General features: G+C 47.6%; 1 protein-coding gene across 1 annotated transcript; it reads right to left on the reverse strand.

Moving 5' to 3' along the window:
- Positions 1 to 12,857: 12,857 nt before the first annotated feature.
- On the reverse strand, positions 12,858 to 14,726 carry LOC141146125 (uncharacterized). The gene is made up of 2 exons (XM_073632879.1): positions 14,696 to 14,726; positions 12,858 to 14,191 (listed from the first exon to the last, which is right to left on the reverse strand). Exons 1-2 carry the CDS (start codon positions 14,724 to 14,726, stop codon positions 12,858 to 12,860), a joined length of 1,365 nt encoding a protein of 454 aa, XP_073488980.1.
- Between the last annotated feature and the right edge of the window lie 6,347 nt (positions 14,727 to 21,073).

Raw genomic sequence — 21,073 nt, forward strand, 5'->3', positions numbered from 1 at the left:
TTCTCTCTTATTCTGTATAATAGGCGGGAAGCTGGGTTAGCTCTAAGCAGGATATGTAAGTAGCTCAGCGTAGAAGTATAAAAACAAATTGTAAATATATAATTTGTCTTTCTGATAGAAAGAAGGAAAAGTCTCTTTCTAAAATGTCTAACATAAAACTAAATGGTTGCTTTTATATAATATATTGTATTGCCTCTCAAGTTTTACAAGTGCTTGAGGGTAGAAGCTTTGCAAGTTACAAATTCTAGCTCAATATGCTTCTCTAATGCTGGTAGTCAGTGTGCCCCCATACCCTGGTGATCAGTGTGCCCCTTACCCTGGTGGTCAGTGTGCCCCCATACCCTGGTGGTCAGTGTGCCCCCATACCCTGGTGGTCAGTGTGCCCCTTACACTGGTGGTCAGTGTGCCCCCATACCCTGGTGGTCTGTGTGCCCCCATACCCTGGTGGTCAGTGTGCCCCCATACCCTGGTGATCAGTGTGCCCCTTACCCTGGTGGTCAGTGTGCCCCCAATACCTTGGTGGTCAGTGTGCCCCCATACCCTGGTGGTCAGTGTGCCCTCATACCCTGGTAGTCAGTGTGCCCCCAATACCTTGGTGGTCAGTGTGCCCTCATACCCTGGTAGTCAGTGTGCCCCCAATACCTTGGTGGTCAGTGTGCCCTCATACCCTGGTAGTCAGTGTGCCCCCAATACCTTGGTAGTCAGTGTGCCTCATTACCCTGATGGTCAGTGTGCCCCCTTATGCCAGTGGTCAGTGTGCCTGCTTACTTTGGTGGTCAGTGTACCCCTTTACACTGGTGGTTGGTATGCTTTCCATACCCTGGTGGTCAGTGTGCTCCCATACCCTGGTGAGTGTGTCCCTTATCCTGGCGGTCAGTGTGCCCCCTTACTTTAGTGGTCAGGGTACCCCTTTATGCTGGTGGTCGGTATGCTTTCCATACCCTGTTGCTCAGTGTGCCCAATTACACTTGTGGCATGGAGGTTGCAGTACCCAGCGTTTCTCCATACCCATAGCTCCCAACGGTCCCTGATTTCAAAGGGACTGTCCCTGATTTGGAACAAAGTCCCTCTGTCCCTCTTTCCTCCTCATTTGTCCCTCATTTTGGTCTGATCCATATGGTTATATATAATATGAACGTTTTATCTTTCAAAAACTGTTTCCCAGTGCTAAACCTTTCATCCAAATTCTAAATGGCTGCATTGGTAAATTTCAAAAGCCAATATAAAGGAATAGTAGAGGTAAAAAAGCCCTTGTGGGTTTACCCAATCATTTTTTTATGTATAATTCTCTTTCAGAGGGTGTGGCAGGGGGTGTGTCCTATGCCTACATACTTTTGCTAAAATGTTCCTCATTCCCATCTCAAAAAGCTGGGAGGTGTGCATACCTGCAGCTTGTCTCTCCTGTCCCCCACACCGATTGTTTTCCCGCACTTTCCTGCAGTGTGACAGTAGCTGGCGGGGATCACTTTCCCCCTGCTGTCAGTGTATGTGTTCCTGCACTCTTTATCTACAGACTCTGTGCCCGTCTATTGGGGTGAGCACTGTACAGTAGCAGCACTTTGCAGAGACTGTGCCCGCTGTTACTGTCACCCTGCGGCAGGGGCGGAGTGACAACTCATGGGGCCCCCGGGCAATAGGAGATTATGGGGCCCCCAGGCAATCAGAGATTATGGGGCCACACAGTATACACACACACAGTATACAATCACACAGTATACACATACATGTACACACAGTATACACATACAGATGTAAAAATAACACAGATTTATACATACTGTCCCTGGTTTTACTGAGGCTGGCAACCCTGATGGGGCCCCCTAGTGGCCCAGGGCCCCTGGGCAGTGCCCGAGTGGCTCAATGGTCAGTCCGCCCCTGCCCTGCGGCCCTGCAGGGGGAAAGTGATCCCCATCAGCTCTTTACACTGTGAACTCTGTCAGTTGCTAAACAAATGAAATGTGGAATACGTTATACAGACAGCATGCAGCAGAATACTGCAGTGGTTGGTGGTACGTGATTGGAGCAATTTATGATCATGTGACATTGATCGCCTCTGCATGGAACTTGTGTATCTTACGCCATAGGGAGCCATGTGTTCCATCCATTGCTATTCCTAATGAATCATTACTGATCAGTAAAAATCTCCTCAGTAGCTCTAGGTCTAAACTTTAACTACCGTATATACTCGAGTATAAGTCGAGTTTTTCAGCACATTTTTTTGTGCTGAAAGTGCCCCCCTCGACTTATACTCGAGTCAAGCACTTTTCCGCAGCAAAAAATGTCATTTTCCAAACCGAGTTTGGGGCCCCGTATCTCAGGGCCACTTGGAGCTAGGAACCCCATATTTGGTATACAAACCCAGTGGAAATGGTCCCACAATATATCCAAAGCTGGAGTTCCTAGCGCTAAGTGGCCCCGAAATACGGGGCCCCAAATTCGGTTCAGAAAATGTCATTCGCTGTTGCAGAAAAGTGCTTGACATTTTCTGAACCAAATTTGGGGCCCTGTATCTCGGGGCCACTTGGTGCTAGAAACCCCAGCTTTAGATATGTTGTGGTACCATTTCCACTGGGTTTGCACACCAAATTCGGGGTTCCTAGCACCAAGAGGCCCTGAGATACGGGGCCCCAAAATCAGTTCGGAAAATGAAATTTTTTGCTGAAGAAAAGCCACTTGGTGCTGGAAACCCCAGCTTTGGATATTTTATGGTGCTGGTTCCTAGCACCAAGTGGCCCTGAGATATGGGGCCCCAAAGTCGGTCAACTGTGTCCATCTGCAGCAATGTCATTTCGGGACCCTTTGGGTTCAGAGACCCCAAATTTTGGCTGCAGCTAGGGGGCATCTAGGAACCCTTAACTGCCAAGTTTGAAGTTCGGGGGACCTATGGCTGCAAATGGGCACAGTAAGGCATGCAAATGGGCACAGTGAGGTATGAAAATGGGCACAGTGAGGCTGCAAATGGGCATTGTTGACCCTCTTTTCCACTTACTGTAGCTGTGCATTTCTCACCCTCGTCTTATACTCGGGTCAATAAGTTTTTTCCATTTTTTTGTGGTAAATTAGGGCCTCGACTTATACGCGGAACGACTTATACTCGAGTATATATGGTAAATACAAACACAGAGCAAAGTGTATACATGTATATTTCCAGGACAGTTTAAATAATTTATCTACGAATTCCCTATTATTATTTTTCAGGATTTATATAGCGCCAACAGTTTGCCCAGCGCTTTACAACATGAGGGCAGACAGTACAGTTACCATACAATTCAATACACGAGGAATCAGAGGGTCCTGATCCTGAGAGCTTACAATCTAAGGGGGGGGGTCAAGTGATAAAAATGGTAGGTGGGGGATGGGCTGATGAAGAAAATAAATGTACAGTTGTTAGGTGGGGGTAGGGTAGAGATCTCCTATAAGTGGATAAAGTAGGAGATAGTCAGACAGATTGAGGTAGGGAGTTCCATAGGATGGGAGAGGCTTCTAGAGAAGTCCTGGAGGCGAGCATGGGAGCAGGCGATGAGAGAACTAGAGAATGGGAGGAACGATGAGAACGATTAGGTTGATATTCTGAGACTAGGTTAGTGATGAAGCTGGGGGCCACGTTGTGGATGGCTATGTAAGTTATTGTTCGTATTTTGAATTTAATTTGTTGGGTGAGTGGAAGCCAATGGAGGAATTGGCGGAGAGGTATGGAAGATACTGAATGGAGACCAGTGGAGGGATTGGTGAAGAAGGGTGGAAGATACTGAATGTAGACCAGTGGAGGGATTGATGGAGAGGGGTGGAAGATACTGAATGTAGACCAGTGGAGGGATTGGTGGAGAGGGTTTTGAAGATACTGAATGGAGACCAGTGGAGGGATTGGTGGAGAGGGGTGGAAGATACTGAATGGAGACCAGTGGAGGGATTGGCGGAGAGGGTTTTGAAGATACTGAATGGAGACCAGTGGAGGGATTGGTGGAGAGGGGTGGAAGATACTGAATGGAGACCAGTGGAGGGATTGGTGGAGAGGGGTGGAAGATACTGAATGGAGACCAGTGGAGGGATTGGCGGAGAGGGGTGGAAGATACTAAATGGAGACTAGTGGAGGGATTGGTGGAGAGGGGTAGAAGATACTGAATGGAGACCAGTGGAGGGATTGGCGGAGAGGGGTGGAAGATACTGAATGGAGACCAGTGGAGGGATTGGCGGAGAGGGGTGGAAGATACTAAATGGAGATTAGTGGAGGGATTGGTGGAGAGGAGTGGAAGATAGTAAATGGAGACCAGTGGAGGGATTGGCGGAGAGGGGTGGAAGATACTGAATGGAGACCAGTGGAGGGATTGGCGGAGAGGGGTGGAAGATACTGAATGGAGACCAGTGGAGGGATTGGCGGAGAGGAATGGAAGATACTGAATGGAGACCAGTGGAGGGATTGGTGGCGAGGGGTGAAAGATATTGAATGGAGACCAGTGGAGGGATTGGTGGAGAGGAATGGAGGACACTGAGCAGTTGGTAATGTGGATGAGTCTGGCAGCAGCATTCATGATGGACTGAATGCTTGGATTATCCAAATGATGATAAGTTCTCTTATAGACACAACAATGCTTTCCTTTCAAACTCGGATAAAACCGTTTATTAGTGGCCAAAGAACATCAGATATGATTTCATTGGCTCCAACACTGCAATGGCAGAAAACACGCTGGAAGTACTATAAGTACTGAAATTCCAAATGGGCCTGTCTATGTATTTACTAATCATCACATGCTCTATATGGTATGGATGGGTGAAAAAGGAAAACAGCGAGTATAGCCTAAGCTTGCATACACACGGTCACACAAAAGCTCTCTGAATGCGAGAATGCGGTGACGTACAACACTACGACGAGCCAAGAAAATGAAGTTCAATGCTTCCGAGCATGCATTGAATTGTTTTCGAGCATGCTTAGGAATTTTGTGCTTCAGAATTGCTACAGATGATAGGAATTTCCAATCTAAACTTTTTCCGTCTGAAAAATTGAGAACATGCTCTCAATCTTTTGCTGGCGGGAATTCGGCCAGCAAAATTCTGATGGAGCATACACACGGTCGCATTTTCCAACCAAAAGCTCTCATCAGTCTTTTGCTGGCCGAATTTCGGATCGTTTGTATGCGGCATAAGGCACACATGGGTATTGTTCTTTAACCGGTTCCCGACCGGCACACACGCGTGCACGCGCCAGCCGGGAGCTCCGTAGGTCAGGTCGCGGGGATCCCCACGATCGTCTCACGGAGAGGAAGAACAGGGAGATGCTAATGTAAACAAACATCTCCCCGTTCTGCCTAGTGACAGTGTCACTGATCTCTGCTCCCTGTGATCGAGAGCTATGATCAGTGATGTGTCACAACTAGCCCATCCCCCCTACAGTTAGAAACACTCCCCAGGACACACTTAACCCCTCCCTAGCCCTCTAGCTTTAACCCTTTTACTACCAGTCACATTTACACAGTAATCATTGCAATTTTAATTGCACTGATCGCTGTATAAATGTGAATGGTCCCAAAATCGCGCCTAAATTGTCTGACATGTCCTTCATAGTGTCGCAGTCATGATAAAAATCGCTGATCGTCGCCATTACTAGTAAAAAAAATATTAATAAAAATGTCACAAAACTATCCCCTATTTTGTAGACGCTATAACTTTTGCGCAAACCAATCAATAAACGCTTATTGCGATTTTTTTTACCAAAAATATGTACAAGAATACTTATCGGCCAAAACCGGAGGAAAAAAATGTCTTTTTATATATTTTTGGGGGATATTTATTATAGCAAAATTGTCGCTCTTTTTTTGTTTATAGCGTCAAAAAGAAAAACCGTGAGAAATTTGTGGGAAAAAAGACGTCAATTTTGTTTGGGAACCACGTCGCACGACCGGGCAATTGTCAGTTAAAGCGATGTCTTTGGCCAGCAAAATGGTCCGGGGCTTAAATGGTTAATATTTATAAAAATGGGTGAGTAGGGATGAGCTTCGTGTTCGAGTCGAACCCATGTTCGACTCGAACATCGGCTGTTCGATCGTTCGCCGAATTGCGAACGTTATGGGCCGTTCGCGCTAAATTCGTGTGGCGCGTCACGGCCCATAATTCACTGCGGCATCGCAGTGCATTGCTGGCTGATGATTGGCCAAGCATGCACTATGACCCGCATGCTTGGCCAATCACAGCGCTGTCAGTAGAGAGAGCTGTAATTGGCCAAAGCCAGGGTGGCTTTGGCCAATTACGGCTCAGGGCATTTAGTACACACCCCACACTATATAAGGCCGCCTGCACGGCGGCCCTGTGTAGTGTGTGTTCCGGTGTGCTGAGAGATAGAGAGAGAGAGAGACAGTGTCATTTGATTTGAGTTAGATAGATTAGGCAGAACAGTCAGTCAGTTAGCTGCACTTACAGTGTATTGTGTATATATATGCATCCCAGGTGTTGCATATATATATATACACTGTATTCAGTTTAGCTAGATCCGTTCCTGTTATCTTCTATCTAGACTATTTACATTTAATGCAGTGCGTCCTGCTCACAGTGTTCAGCTAGATCCGTTCCTGTTATCTTCTAGACTATTTACATTTAGTGCAGTGCGTCCTGCTCACAGTGTTCAGCTAGATCCGTTCCTGCTATTTACATTTAGTGCAGTGCGTCCTGCTCACAGTGTTCAGCTAGATCCGTTCCTGTTAAATTCCTACTGACCGGCAGGCTTGTCTGGTTACAGTATATAAAGCTACCTGAAGAAAATTACAGGTGTTCTATTTGATCCTATTAGTACCACGGTCAGGCAGCTAGACTATTTACATTTAGTACAGTGTGTCCTGCTCACAGTGTTCAGCTAGATCCGTTCCTGTTATCTTCCTACTGACAGGCAGGCTTGTCTGGTTACAGTATATAAAGCTACCTGAAGAAAATTACAGGTGTTCTATTTGATCCTATTAGTACCACGGTCAGGCAGCTAGACTATTTACATTTAGTACAGTGCGTCCTGCTCACAGTGTACAGCTAGATCCGTTCCTGTTATCTTCCTACTGACAGGCAGGCTTGTCTGGTTACAGTATATAAAGCTACCTGAAGAAAATTACAGGTGTTCTATTTGATCCTATTAGTACCACGGTCAGGCAGCTAGACTATTTACATTTAGTACAGTGCGTCCTGCTCACAGTGTACAGCTAGATCCGTTCCTGTTATCTTCCTACTGACAGGCAGGCTTGTCTGGTTACAGTATATAAAGCTACCTGAAGAAAATTACAGGTGTTCTATTTGATCCTATTAGTACCACGGTCAGGCAGCTAGACTATTTACATTTAGTACAGTGCGTCCTGCTCACAGTGTTCAGCTAGATCCGTTCCTGTTATCTTCCTACTGACAGGCAGGCTTGTCTGGTTACAGTATATAAAGCTACTTGAAGAAAATTACAGGTGTTCTATCCCAGCTTAGTGCAGCTACAGGCCATTAGTATGTCTGGAAGGCCAAGAAGGAGAGGCAGACAGTCACAAGCCAATAAGAGAGGGCAAGCAGGCTCTGTGTCTAGTGCTGGTCGTGGAGACGGTGCATCCTCATCAGCACGTGGCCATGGGACACGCTTGGCCTTTTTTTCGGCAGCTGGCCATGTTGAGCCGCAACATGCGGAAGACTTGGTCGAGTGGATGACCAAGCCGTCCTCATCCTCCTCATCCTCTCTCACCCATGCCCAGGGTGCTTTGTCTGGCAAAGCAGCGGCCTCTTCCCTCAGCTCAATGTCATCAGTGACTCCTTCCCTAGCTCCACCATGTCCTCATGAGGATTCCCTCGAACTGTTTGACCACAGTGTTGGGTACATGCTCCAGGAGGATGCCCAGCGTTTGGAAGGCTCTGATGACGATACTGAGCTCGATGAAGGCAGTAACATGAGCGCGGACAGAGGGGGTGCCCAAGAAGGACAGCAATCTGGCAGTCATGCTCCCCCTGCTGCAGCATACTGCCAGGTTTGCTCCAGTGATGAGGAGGGAGGGGATGATGAGGTCACTGACTCAACGTGGGTGCCTGATAGGAGAGAGGAGGAGGAGGAGGAGGAGGAGGAGGAGGAGGAGGCGGCAGCACATCACCAACGAGGCAGGATGCCCTCCAGGGGCCAGCCTAAGGGCAGCACATTGACTGCATCACACCCCAAAGCTCCACATGTGCAGGGCGCTGCAGTCTCTGCGCGTTATTCAAAAAGTTCTTTGGTGTGGGCCTTTTTTGAGACGAGTGCATCAGATCGCACCGCTGCTATTTGCAACATATGTCTCAAGCGTATCTCGCGTGGCCAAAATATCTCCCGCTTGGGTACCACATGCTTGACCAGACATATGTTGACCTGCCATGCAGTTCGTTGGCAAGCGTATCTAAAAGACCCACACCAAAGAACAAAGAGGATCTCTCCTTGCTCCTCATCAGCTGAGATTTCCAACCCCACTAGACCTTCAGTCCTCTCTGAGACCTACAGTGAGAGGAATGAAGGTGTAGAATTAGGTGTGTCACAGCCAAGTACTTGTGGGCAATCTGCTTTTGGTACACCGACGTCAGATTGTACCAGGCAAATTTCCCTGCCCCAGCTGCTGCACCGCCGAAAGAAGTTTGCTCCCAGCCATCCACATGCCCAGCGGTTGAATGCTAGCTTGGCAAAATTGCTAGCACTTCAACTGCTGCCTTTTCAGTTGGTAGACTCTGCCCCCTTCCGTGAGTTTGTGGAATGTGCGGTTCCTCAGTGGCAGGTACCCAAACGCCACTTTTTCTCACGGAAGGCGATTCCGGCTCTCTACCGGCATGTGGAAGGCAATGTCCATGCCTCGCTGGACAGGGCGGTCAGCGGTAAGGTGCATATTACCGCTGACTCATGGTCCAGCAGGCATGGACAGGGACGTTACCTAAGTTTCACGGCGCATTGGGTGACTCTGCTGGCAGCTGGGAAGGATGCAGGACAAGGTGCAGTAGTGTTGGAGGTTGTTCCGCCACCACGCCTCCAAAATGCTGATTGTGACACACCTCTCTCCTCCACCCCCTCCTCTTCTTCTTCCTCCATGGCCTCTTCCTCGGAACCAGCGGTGCTCCGTAGGCGTTCAAGGGGCTACGCAAGTACGCAGGCCAAAAGATGCCATGCGGTGCTTGAGCTGGTGTGCTTGGGGGACAGGAGCCACACTGGGGCAGAGGTTCTGTCAGCTCTGCAGGGGCAGGTTCAGAGGTGGTTGACGCCACGCCAACTTAAGGCAGGAATGGTGGTTTGCGACAATGGCACCAACCTCCTCTCTGCCCTCCGACAGGGACAAATGACCCATGTGCCCTGTTTGGCTCACGTCCTTAACTTGGTGGTGCAGCGGTTCTTGGGCAGGTACCCGGGCTTACAGGATGTCCTGAGGCAGGCCAGGAAAGTCTGTGTGCATTTCCGCCGGTCATATAATGCCAGTGCTCGGCTGACGGACCTCCAAAAGGAGTTTAACCTGCCCAAGAACCGCCTAATCTGTGACATGCCCACCAGGTGGAACTCAACGTTGGCCATGCTGCAGCGGCTGCACACGCAGCAGAGGGCCATCAATGAGTACCTGTGCGACTATGGCACCAGGACAGGGTCAGGGGAGCTTGGTTTTTTTTCCCCACGCCAGTGGGCCATGATCAGGGATGCATGCACTGTCCTGTCACCATTCGAGGAGGCCACGAGGATGGTGAGCAGTGACAGTGCATGCATCAGTGACACTGTCCCCCTTGTCCACCTGTTGGAGCACACGCTGCGTGGAATAATGGACAGGGCACTTGAGGCAGAACAGAGGCAGGAAGAGGAGGACTTCCTTAGCTCTCAAGGCCCCCTTTATCCAGACAGTGTTCCTGCGTGCCCGCCGATCACACAGGAAGAGGACGAGGAGGAAGAGGAGGAGGAGGAAGATTGTGTCAGTATGGAGGTGGAGCCTGGCACTCAGCATCAGCAGCAGTCTTTAAGGGATCAGTCCCAAGAAACACATGGACTTGTACGTGGCTGGGAGGAGGTGGCTGCGGACCATGTCGTTCTTAGTGACCCAGAGGACTCCGGACCGAATGCCTCAGCAAACCTACGCTGCATGGCCTCCCTGATCCTGCAAAGCCTGCGTAAGGATCCTCGTATTCGTGGTATCAAGGAGAAGGACCAATACTGGCTGGCAACCCTCCTTGATCCACGTTACAAGGGTAAGGTTGCGGACCTTATCTTGCCATCGCAGAGGGAGCAGAGGATGAAACATCTTCGGGAGGCCTTGCAGAAAGGTCTGTGCAACGCGTTCCCAGAGACTGGGAGGTTACAAACTCCTGTTTCTGGACAACGTGTTGCTGAGGCTTCGGTCAGTCAAAGAAGGAGCGGTGGAGAAGGTGGCCGTCTGACCGATGCGTTCAGACAATTTTTTGGTCCGCAGCCCCAAGGTATGATCGGTTCCAGCAACCATCGCCAGCGTCTGTTTTACATGGTGCAGGAATACCTAGGGGCAAGATCAGACTTGGACACCTTTCCCACCGAAAATCCTCTGGGTTACTGGGTCTTGAGGATGGATCACTGGCCAGAGCTTGCACAGTATGCAATTGAGCTACTGGCCTGTCCTGCATCCAGCGTTCTTTCGGAACGCACATTCAGTGCTGCTGGAGGCGTGGTAACCGATCACAGGGTGCGTCTGTCCACCGACTCGGTCGATCGGCTGACCTTCATAAAAATGAATGAGTCTTGGATCACCACCAGCTACCAAGCACCTGATGCTGATGTAACCGAATAATTTTTTTTGAAATCTCAGATCCCTTCAAAGACTGCCTATGCTGATGCTGAGTGACTATCCCTGAGTAATTATCCTCTTCCTCCTCAATCATCACGCTGATAGCTTGTAAGAACATTTTTGGTTCTGGGCGCCACCACCAGTGCCTAAGGCACAATTTTTCAGCCCCTGTTTAACAGGGGCGTGTAATTACAATTTTTGATGTAATACTTTGCAGCAGGGCTCGTTCCTGCATTCCAACTAGAGTGTCTGTGAGGGGTTGCAGTGTTGTGGCACCAGCACCAGTGCCTAGGGCCCAATTTTTCTGCCCCTGTCTAACAGGGGCGTGTAATTACAATTTTTGATGCAATACTTTGCAGCAGGGCTCGTTCCTGCGTTCCAACTAGAGTGTCTGTGAGGGGTTGCAGTGTTGTGGCACCAGCACCAGTGCCTAAGGCCCAATTTTTCTGCCCCTGTCTAACAGGGGCGTGTAATTACAATTTTTGATGCAATACTTTGCAGTAGGGCTCGTTCCTGCGTTCCAACTAGAGTGTCTGTGAGGGGTTGCAGTGTTGTGGCACCAGCACCAGTGCCTAAGGCCCAATTTTTCTGCCCCTGTCTAACAGGGGCGTGTAATTACAATTTTTGAAGCAATCATTTGCAGCAGGGCTCGTTCCTGCGTTCCAACTAGAGTGTCTGTGAGGGGTTGCAGTGTTGTGGCACCAGCACCAGTGCCTAAGGCCCAATTTTTCTGCCCCTGTCTAACAGGGGCGTGTAATTACAATTTTTGAAGCAATAATTTGCAGCAGGGCTCGTTCCTGCGTTCCAACTAGAGTGTCTGTGAGGGGTTGCAGTGTTGTGGCACCAGCACCAGTGCCTAAGGCCTAATTTTTCAGCTGCTGTTCAACAGGGGCATGTAATTACAATTCTTGATCTAATATTTCACAGCAGGGCCCTGTGAGGGCTTACAGTGTTGTGGCCACAGCAACACCTAAGGCCCAAATTTCTGCTGAGTATATAGGGCAGGACCCTACTTTCAAACATCTAACTTACAAACGACTCCTACTTGCAAACGGAAGGAGACAACAGGAAGTGAGATGAAATCTACCCCTAGGAAGGGAAATTCTCTCCTGTAAGAGTTAATATGGGAAAACAAGTTCTCCTTTCCACTGATGCTTTCCAATCCTTGTTCCACAAAAAAACCCAAATTTTCAAAAAACATTTTTCATTGGGACAAAAAAGTGAGGTGAAATCTTCTGAAGAGGAGGAAAGACAGCAAAACAAATGTCACAGGGGTGATAACCCTTCCCTATGTTTTCCAAAAAGCTTAGAAAAGATTTTTTGGCTGGAGCTAAACACGTTAAAAATGTTCAAAATTACAAACAGATTCTACTTAACAACAAACCTACAGTCCCTGTCTTGTTTGCACCGCCTGTATACTGCTGTTCAGAGTATATAGGGCCTGGTGGCCCCACACCTTTCCTTATTTTAATTTGGGTGCGGGGTTCCCCTTAATATCCATACAAGACCCAAAGGGACTGGTAATGGACTGGGGGGTACCCATGCCGTTTGTCTCACTGATTTTCATCCATATTGCCATGACCCGACATGACATTAAACCCGCAAGCAGTTTTAAATGAGATTTTTTCCTTTAAAAATGACATTTGGTGCAGGGACTGTTCTAAACATGGGAAACACGCGTCACTTTACAGGCATACTATAGACACCCCCCAGGTACGATATTTAAAGGAATATTTCACTTTTTTTTTTTTACTTTAAGCATCATTAAAATCACTGCTCCCGAAAAAACGGCCGTTTTTAAAAGTTTTTTTTGCATTGATACATGTCCCCTGGGGTAGGACCCGGGTCCCCAAACCCTTTTTAGGACAATACCATGCAAATTAGCCTTTAAAATGAGCACTTTTGATTTCGAACGTTCGAGTCCCATAGACGTCAATGGGGTTCTAACGTTCGTGCGAACTTTCGGTCCGTTCGCGGGTTCTGGTGCGAACCGAACCGGGGGGTGTTCGGCTCATCCCTATGGGTGAGATGGGAGGCATTGGAGAACTGCTTAATCAAATGAAACAATAACTGGAGCCATCCAAATTTACAATTGTACCTTGTTGTTTTTCAGTTTTGACATTTTGCCAGACGTAATATTTTTTCAAAATATTCAAATTCTTTTAAGTTTTCTTCCATTATTTTAATTCTCTCCATATATCCACTCTTTCCTTCCTGCTTCTCTTTTTCGATGAGCAGCTTTATGTAATCTGTGGCAGACATCGGGTTTGGTTTTAAGGCGATCTCCTGGAGACGTTTGAGGATCTTAGCAATCTCCCCCGTAAATTCCATTACCCTATCCTCTGCCTTCTTAATGTCTTCCTTCAAATTTAAGACAACAACTTCTAGAGCCATCACCTTCTTCACCGCTTTTTCATATTTTTTTTTAATATCAAAATACTCTAAATTCTCATTCTTTTTAACCTCCTCCCAGTTTTCATTCAGAGCTCTCTCGGTTTGCTCCAATTCATACTGTTTCCCAGTCACCCTCTCAATGTTTCGGCCAAGTCCATCCAAAATTACCTCCAAAGCCTTTCTTTTTGCTAGAACTTCCTTTGTTAAAGTTAAATCTTTACTGGCTAATCCAGGCAAATATTGTAAAAAAAATTCCTCAATGCTTTCCATTCCCATTTCCCACTGCATTTCTTGAGCCTTGTAGACACGTTTGCCAACTTGATCAGGTCGGTTATTAGCGTACAGCATGCCGTTATTGATCATAAAATACACAGGTTTTCCATCTTTAGATTTTGCACAGGGAACATCAGCCTCAGTAATTGCTGAGAGAACGCTCGGTTCCTGGACATCAGCGAAGGTAGTGAAGAAGACTATATTATCCTTGATGTCATTCCCAAAAATGGATAAAATTTTGTCATAGATGTACACCTGTGTTGGAGTTAACCCAACTAAAAATGACTGAACCACAAAACAAATCGCATCAATTTCCGTGAATTGGCATTTAGAAAAAAAATCTCGTATTTTCTGCATGATTTTTTCATCATGATCTATCCCTCTGGTGTCTCCAAACCCCGGAGTGTCAATAATGGTTATGGAGTACGGGATTCGGAAGCCATCTTCGTGGATGATCTGGTACATAGTGACACTCGATGTTTGGCTGTGGGCTTGACTCTTCTTACTACTCTCTTCAATTAGCTGGAACCGGTAATCATCCTTCCAGTCCACACCAAAGATGTAGTTGATCATAGCATTAATCAGGGTTGTTTTACCAGATCTGGTTTCACCAACCATCATGATCACTTTGTTTTTCTTATTGAGCTTTACATCCTCCATTTTCATCTTGTAAATGGTCAGAGATCCAACCTTCTCTGTGCTGTTTGTGTATTTGTTCAGTTTCTCCAGTAGAGACCTTTTACGATCTTCTACCGCAGAAAGGCCGCGTTCAGTACCTACAAAATACACATAAACACTTTTATTAATATCTTTATATGATCACTGTAACAAGTCACCAAACACCGAATATCATACAAGGGCACAAACAGATAGCTTATGGTGAGGTGGGCTAAGCCCTATCATGTTCGATGCACTGTTTTACCGAATAAGCAAAAACAAGCTCCTAAACCTATTTCCTTGTCACAAATATCTAGAGGTCAACAGGACAGCAGAAGCAACAAAGTTGCAGCAAGGTATTTTTTTTATGTTCTCAAAAAAAACAATGAATACATTACTGTATTCCCTCTCCGGGCTGCTGTTAAATGTATCCTTGCAATGGGGTACCCAGGGAACTTCATGAATTAAAGAGGAGCTTTAATTAAAAGTCAGCAGCTACAAATACTGTAGCTTCTGACTTTTAATAATAGGGCACTTACCTGTCCAGGCTTCTTCTCGGCCTTTTGGATAAGATCAAGTGTAGTATCTGTTCTTCAATACAAACAAATGGCCACTGCCCTCACCTAAAACTAGCCTTTGCAGCAAGTAGCACATGGAAGGTCAACACATGCAAAACCAAAGAAATCCCCAGCTCAACTTACCGACCAGCCAAACCAACCAAATTAAATACAGCAGTTGCCAACATTCCCAAAAAATTTATAGGGACACTTTTTTGTCTGTAGGCAGAGTCTTATTATAATTAGGAGGCGGGGCATTCATTTTTAGGCGTGGGGAAAGGAAAATGCAGAGTGCGAAAAATGGGCGTTGTTTAAACTAACATGGGTGTAGTTTAAATGGGGCGTAGCTCAAAGGGGGCGTGGTTCGAGTCTGGGATGAACGAGGGAGAAAGAAAGAAGGAGAGGGAAGGAGAAAAGAGGAAAGAAAGAAAGAAGGGTGGAGGGACAGCAGGCCCAGATCCTACACCACAATAGAAATATGTGTATTCCAGAAAGTTTAACAATCAGCAGATAAAGATACTCCAAACACATGGTGTTGGTGCTTTAATCATCCCGGCACCATGGTTGTTATGGTGTCAGGATGATTGAAGCGCATTATTTCTATTATTACATTGTAATATAAAATTAAATCGTTCAACTCACCATAATGTAGAATCAATGGGAACTAATTCGGTAACACTGGTGGTGCGTGGAGAGGGGCGTGACCGGATGCTAGAGTGAGAGCGTGCGATTCTCCCCCAGCCCCATGCCTCCGTGTCCACGGGATCCAGCCAGCGTCCCGGCCCTACAGCCGTAGCCTCTCTCAACCTGCAGATCCCGGCGCTCTCCCGGCTGCCTAGTTCCCCCAGTTCTGTCCCCCCAGCGGCGCAGTGTCATAGCCGCTCGGGAAAGCATCCAGCTCGGAGCCCACGGAGCGGGGCGGAGGAGTCCAGGCTGCCTGCTTGTGTCAGTTGCCTGGCAACGGCCTCGGCGTCGGCGAGGAGAAGCGGTGTGGACGGCGTGTACCGCCGGCGAGGGGATTAACCCCCAGAGGCGTCCCTGCGCTGCCCAGGTATTTGACAGCACTAAGGTACCATCTTCTGCATCTATACCTGGGACGGACTGCTTCTCCCTATTTTTCTCCCCAAGGCTCAGTCTTCTAGCTCTCTACTACTGATAGGGGGAGGGGGTGGTTTAGGGTGGCCCAGGCAGTTTTTGATATACTGCCATCCAGCGATCAATCCAGCATTTGGCAAGCTTGGGCTATCTGATACTTTGATACCCTGCGACTTGTGCTTGTTAGAGGAGGGGACACCCCCTGGCGACTAAGGGTCGCGTCAAATAGAGTAACGCTGACCCCTCTCCATATTATACTAATTGTATTGAACTGAAATACCGCCTAAGCCCAAAAGTGGACAACCACCCTAGTAGTATCTGTAAACAGGCAAAGGCAAAGAGAGGGAGAGGGGAAAGCACCAACCCCGTGAGCGGTTCAAACCTTTCCCACACTCCCTTGATTCACCTAAAAAGCCATGACCAGGAAAAAGGGAGAGGAACTGCAACAGCAGGACAGCGCCAGCTCCCAAATGACCCGCACATCAAAGGAAAAGGCGAACCAGGCAGCAGCTGCCGCCGCGGCTAAACTGGAGAAATTTACGCATCTCCCTACCCCATCCCCATCCAAAAACACCCAGCAGCAACAGGATGGGCCGCATGCAGGGGGCTTAGGGGACAGGAGGAGCCTAGGAAAAGGACTAGCGGCGTCACATACAACAAAAACGGTGAGCAGCAATAGATCTACTGGCGAATCCGCGGGACCAGCTGCTAGCAAGATTGCGGCGCATGACGTCCCATTAGAGCCCGAACCCACATTAAAAGATGTCCTATGCGCTGTTAATTCTTGCAAGGCCTCCTTAAGCGATTTGTGCGACCAGCTGATGGGATTAAAAGAAGAGATAATTACGCTAAACCAAGAACTGCAAAGGACTACTGCTAGAACAACTGCACTGGAGGAGAGAGTTAGTCAGGTTGAGGACGAACTAATCCCATTGAGGCAAGAGCTCAAATCATTAAAATTGCAGATGGGCTTGCATAAAGGCAAAATAGAGGAAATGGAGAATAGGTCTCGCAGGAACAACGTGAGGATAGTAGGCCTACCAGAGCGGTGTGAGGGTCCCCAACCTGAGGAGTTCCTGGAGAGGTGGCTTAGGGGAGTGTTTGGGACGGAAACCTTCTCCCACCTGTTCGCTATCGAAAGAGCTCACAGAGTTCCAACCAGGGCCCCAGCACCTGGAGGACATCCTAGGCCAATAATAATGAAGCTCCTTAATTACAGAGACAAGGTAACGCTGATGCGTAGGGCTAGAGAACTGGGGGACATTTTATATAACGGAGTCAAGATTTTATTTTTTCCTGACTATTCCCCAGACCTACAGAAACGGAGGGCTGAATTCAGGGACATTAAGCGTAGCCTGCGGCCCTACAATCTAGAATATGCCCTGTTGTATCCTGCACGATTGCGTATCACTGCCCTGGGGTCCACCCATTTTTTTGACACTATAGCGGGGGCAACAAAGTGGCTAGACGACAATAAAGCGGACTTGCAGAGCTAGTGTTCAAATAAGGCCAAACCTGGATAGGAAAAGAGGACAATGTGAAATCTTTTTTTCTTTTTTCTTTTTTGCTCTTGGTTTCTTCTTTTTTGTTTCTCTTTTTTGTTTGTTATCCTTTTTTGTCTTTTTTTTTTTCTCATAGCAACCAGTAATGGACACGGGGGACGCGGGAGGGGGGAAGGGGGGGGGTGTGTGATGGGAACACGGAGAAAGGATGTGATTTCACTAGTTTTGTATGTTTTAAATGTTGTCTCGGGGTTTTGGAAGAGGGTGGAGGGAGGGGGGAAGGGGGGCAAGTATGTGGTAGCGAGTCATAATATACTTTTTCAGTACAATCACGGGGAGGTATTCTTAGTATGGTTGGGAGGGGAGAATAAGGTCACAAGTACAGCCCCTAGGGCTAGCCTAGTTAGGCAGAGGGGGGGGGCACAAACATGGGTGGTAATAAGGGGGATGCACAAAGCTGAGGGTGGGGGGGGGGGGGTCTATAGTGAGACATAGGGTTAGGCAATGGGGCAAATACAAGGCACATACAGTCACGAAGGGTGGGCTTGCAATAATAAATGTAAAGTATACTAGCACGTGGAGTTTGCACTTGCAGCTTGGAAATACGGGGGGGGGGAGCCCCCGGACGCGGGGACCCTCCGCCCGTCCCCAATCTACTTATTCTTTATTCTTTGTCTTTTTTTAATACAACCATAGTGCTCACGAATAATTTGGCACTCACTAGCACACAAATGAAACGTCCTCTCTTTTTGGACATTCTTCCCTTTTTCTTTTTTTTTTGGGTTCTCTTTCCTTTTTCTCGCCTCTTCCTTTTTTTTTTTTTTTCCTTTTCCTTTTTTTCCTCCCTCTCTTTTTGATGCACTCCTGCCCTCTCTATCAAAACATTTCTTAAAATGCTAAAGATAGGCTCTTGGAATATCAGGGGTATGGGTGACCCAGTTAAAAGGGCAGCAGTTTTTGCAGTAATGGAAGCTCATGGCGTTGGACTGGCTTGCCTGCAGGAAACTCACCTCACTAATGATACCAAACTACATGTTCGGAACTATAAATTTCAAGCACAGTATCATTCAGTCCACACCTCATATTCAAGAGGGGTGAGCATATTGGTGGGGAGAAGCATTCCGTTTTCCTGCAGGGAAGCCAGAATCGACACGTTGGGTCGTTATGTCTTTTTAAGTTGCGTCATAGAAAACAAGCCTCTGGTAATAGCAAACATTTATATCCCTCCCCCGTTTAAAACAGAGATCATTTTGGAGCTGCTGGAATTTGTGGAGAACAAGCTAGACGTACCGATAATTTTGGTGGGGGATTTTAATGCAGTTTTGGATAATAAAATGGACCGTTTTCCACCTATAAACCGGGCAGAAAGGCTATCAGAAGGCCGCTTAGGCCAACTTTTGGTAGAAGTTGGGTGGTGTGACCTGTGGAGATCCCATAACCCAAAAACCCGACAGTACTCTTGTTATTCGGGATCCCACTCCACTCTTTCACGAATAGATGGCAGTAGGCAACAGTGAAGCTCTGCAAATAATAGGGGACATAGAGTATAAGCCGAGGGGTATCTCAGACCACTCCCCCCTGATCCTGACCCTGAATTTAAATGCTAGATCTAGCCGGAAAAGGTGGACAATAAAACCATTATGGTTGGATTTAATAAGCAGTCCAGCAGAAATTACTTCCAAACTAAAAGAGTTTGTAACGTTCAATGTAGACACAGCCCCTGCGGGGATAGTGTGGGACACTTTAAAAGCGTTCCTTAGGGGACTACTACACCAACAGGTTGTCATAGTTAAGAAAAAATCTAGGGAGCGGGAGGTGAGGGCCAGTAGGGAGGCTATGGAGTCAGAAGCACAGTATGTGACGGACCCAACCCCCGCAAAGCAAGAGGTCTGGCTCAGTAAACAACTAGAATATAGGGAATTAATTAACAGAAGAGCAGAAAATAAAAGACTGTTCCAAAAGCAAAACTACTATGGCGAAGGGGAGAAAGTAGGTCGGATGCTGGCACTTATAACCAAGTCCAACCTTTCCCCATCGGCCATTCTGTCAATTAGGACACCGGCTGGTGAGGTTACCTCCGAACCTGTTAGGGTTCTAGAGACCTTCACCGCGTTCTATAGGGACCTGTACAGGTCGCGCCGGAGGCCGAACCGGCGCGATATGGATGGGTTTGTGGAGGGGGTGGATCTGCCAGTGCTTTCGGAAGGGGATAGGACCGAGATGGAGTCCCCCCTGACCCTGGAGGAGCTGCAAAAGGCTGTTGCAGAGCTGTCAGGCCAGAAATCCCCTGGCCCGGATGGTCTGCCATTGGAGATCTATAGAAAGTATGGGGAGGTCCTACTTCCGGAGCTGCTAAAAGTATTGGAACAAGCAACTAAGGATGGGAGGCTACCCTCATCAATGTTGGAGGCTGACATAGTGGTGATACCAAAAGAGGGAAGAGACCAACTGGAAGTCTCCTCATATAGACCAATATCACTGCTGTGTTCAGATGCCAAGATTGTTGCAAAGGTGTTAGCGTCCAGATTAAACAAATGTATTGCAAAACTCGTGCACCCAGATCAATCAGGATTTATTCCCGGTCGGTCCACCAGCACCAACATTAGAAGGGCATATTTGAATACCCAGGTCCCAACGGAGAACGCGGGGCCTAGAGCCATACTGTCCTTGGACACTGCCAAGGCCTTCGATAGCCTGGAGTGGGAATATCTTTGGTGGGTGCTGGAGAAGTTTGGATTTGGTCCCATATTCATCAATTGGTTAAAAATTCTTTACAACCATCCAAGGGCAAAACTCAAAATAAACAATGACTATTCGGAAAGCTTCCCCCTCGAAAGAGGGACAAGACAGGGTTGTCCTCTATCCCCATTGTTGTTCGTCCTGGCTATGGAGCCACTGGCGGGAGTGGTGAGATCATCACCTGAACTACAGGGTTTCCGTAGAAAAGGCGAGGAAGAGAGAATAGCGCTTTTTGCGGACGATGTTTTATTCTTCCTTGGGGATATATCCTCCTCATTGGAGAAAGTAATGCACCTAGTGGAGGAATTTGGAAAACTCTCAGGGCTGACTACCAATTGGGAGAAATCATCGCTCCTACCGGTCGATCCACTGACCAGTTCTATTTCAATGAGCCTACCCCAACTGAGAGTTACGGGGAAAATGAAGTACCTGGGTGTCGTGATGTCCAAGGACCCTGGTACGTTCATCGAAGACAACCTGGCCCCCCTCTTATTAAAAATTAAAAAAAAATGTGATATCTGGTGTAGACTCCCCCTTTCTATGGCGGGCCGGTTTAACTTGATCAAGATGGTATGGCTGCCCCAGCTACTATACTTGCTCCACAACTCCCCAGTATGGATTGGGGAGAAGTGGTTCCAAAGAATCCAATCCCTTTTTAGGGAACTAATCTGGAAAAAAGGACAGGCTAGGATAAGCCTACAAAAGTTGCAATGCCCCGCCATGGAGGGGGGACTGGGGGTCCCACATCCGTTTACCTACTTTCTGGCAGCACAGTTGCAGCAACTTGGGGGATGCGCCATTGATGGGGGGGAAGCAAGAACGCCCAGATTGCTCTGCAGAGAAGCCCACATAGCTCACTGGTTGAGGCATTGGAGGCAGACTCATTTCAGGGAGAGACTTCGACACTTAAAATGATCACTAGGGTCTGGCAGGCAGCTAAGCGAATAATGGGGTACAAGGGACTCTCAGAATACTCACCAATCTGGAACAATAAGAATCTGCAGGAACTATTATCTGTCGATAGGAACAAACTGTGGGAAAGGAACGGGATTCGTCGCCTGACTCAGATATATGAAGGGAATTCCCTGAAACCCTTTGAGGAACTAAG

Source organism: Aquarana catesbeiana, linkage group LG05 (assembly GCF_042186555.1).
Source record: "Aquarana catesbeiana isolate 2022-GZ linkage group LG05, ASM4218655v1, whole genome shotgun sequence".
Classification (NCBI taxonomy): Eukaryota; Metazoa; Chordata; class Amphibia; order Anura; family Ranidae; genus Aquarana; species Aquarana catesbeiana.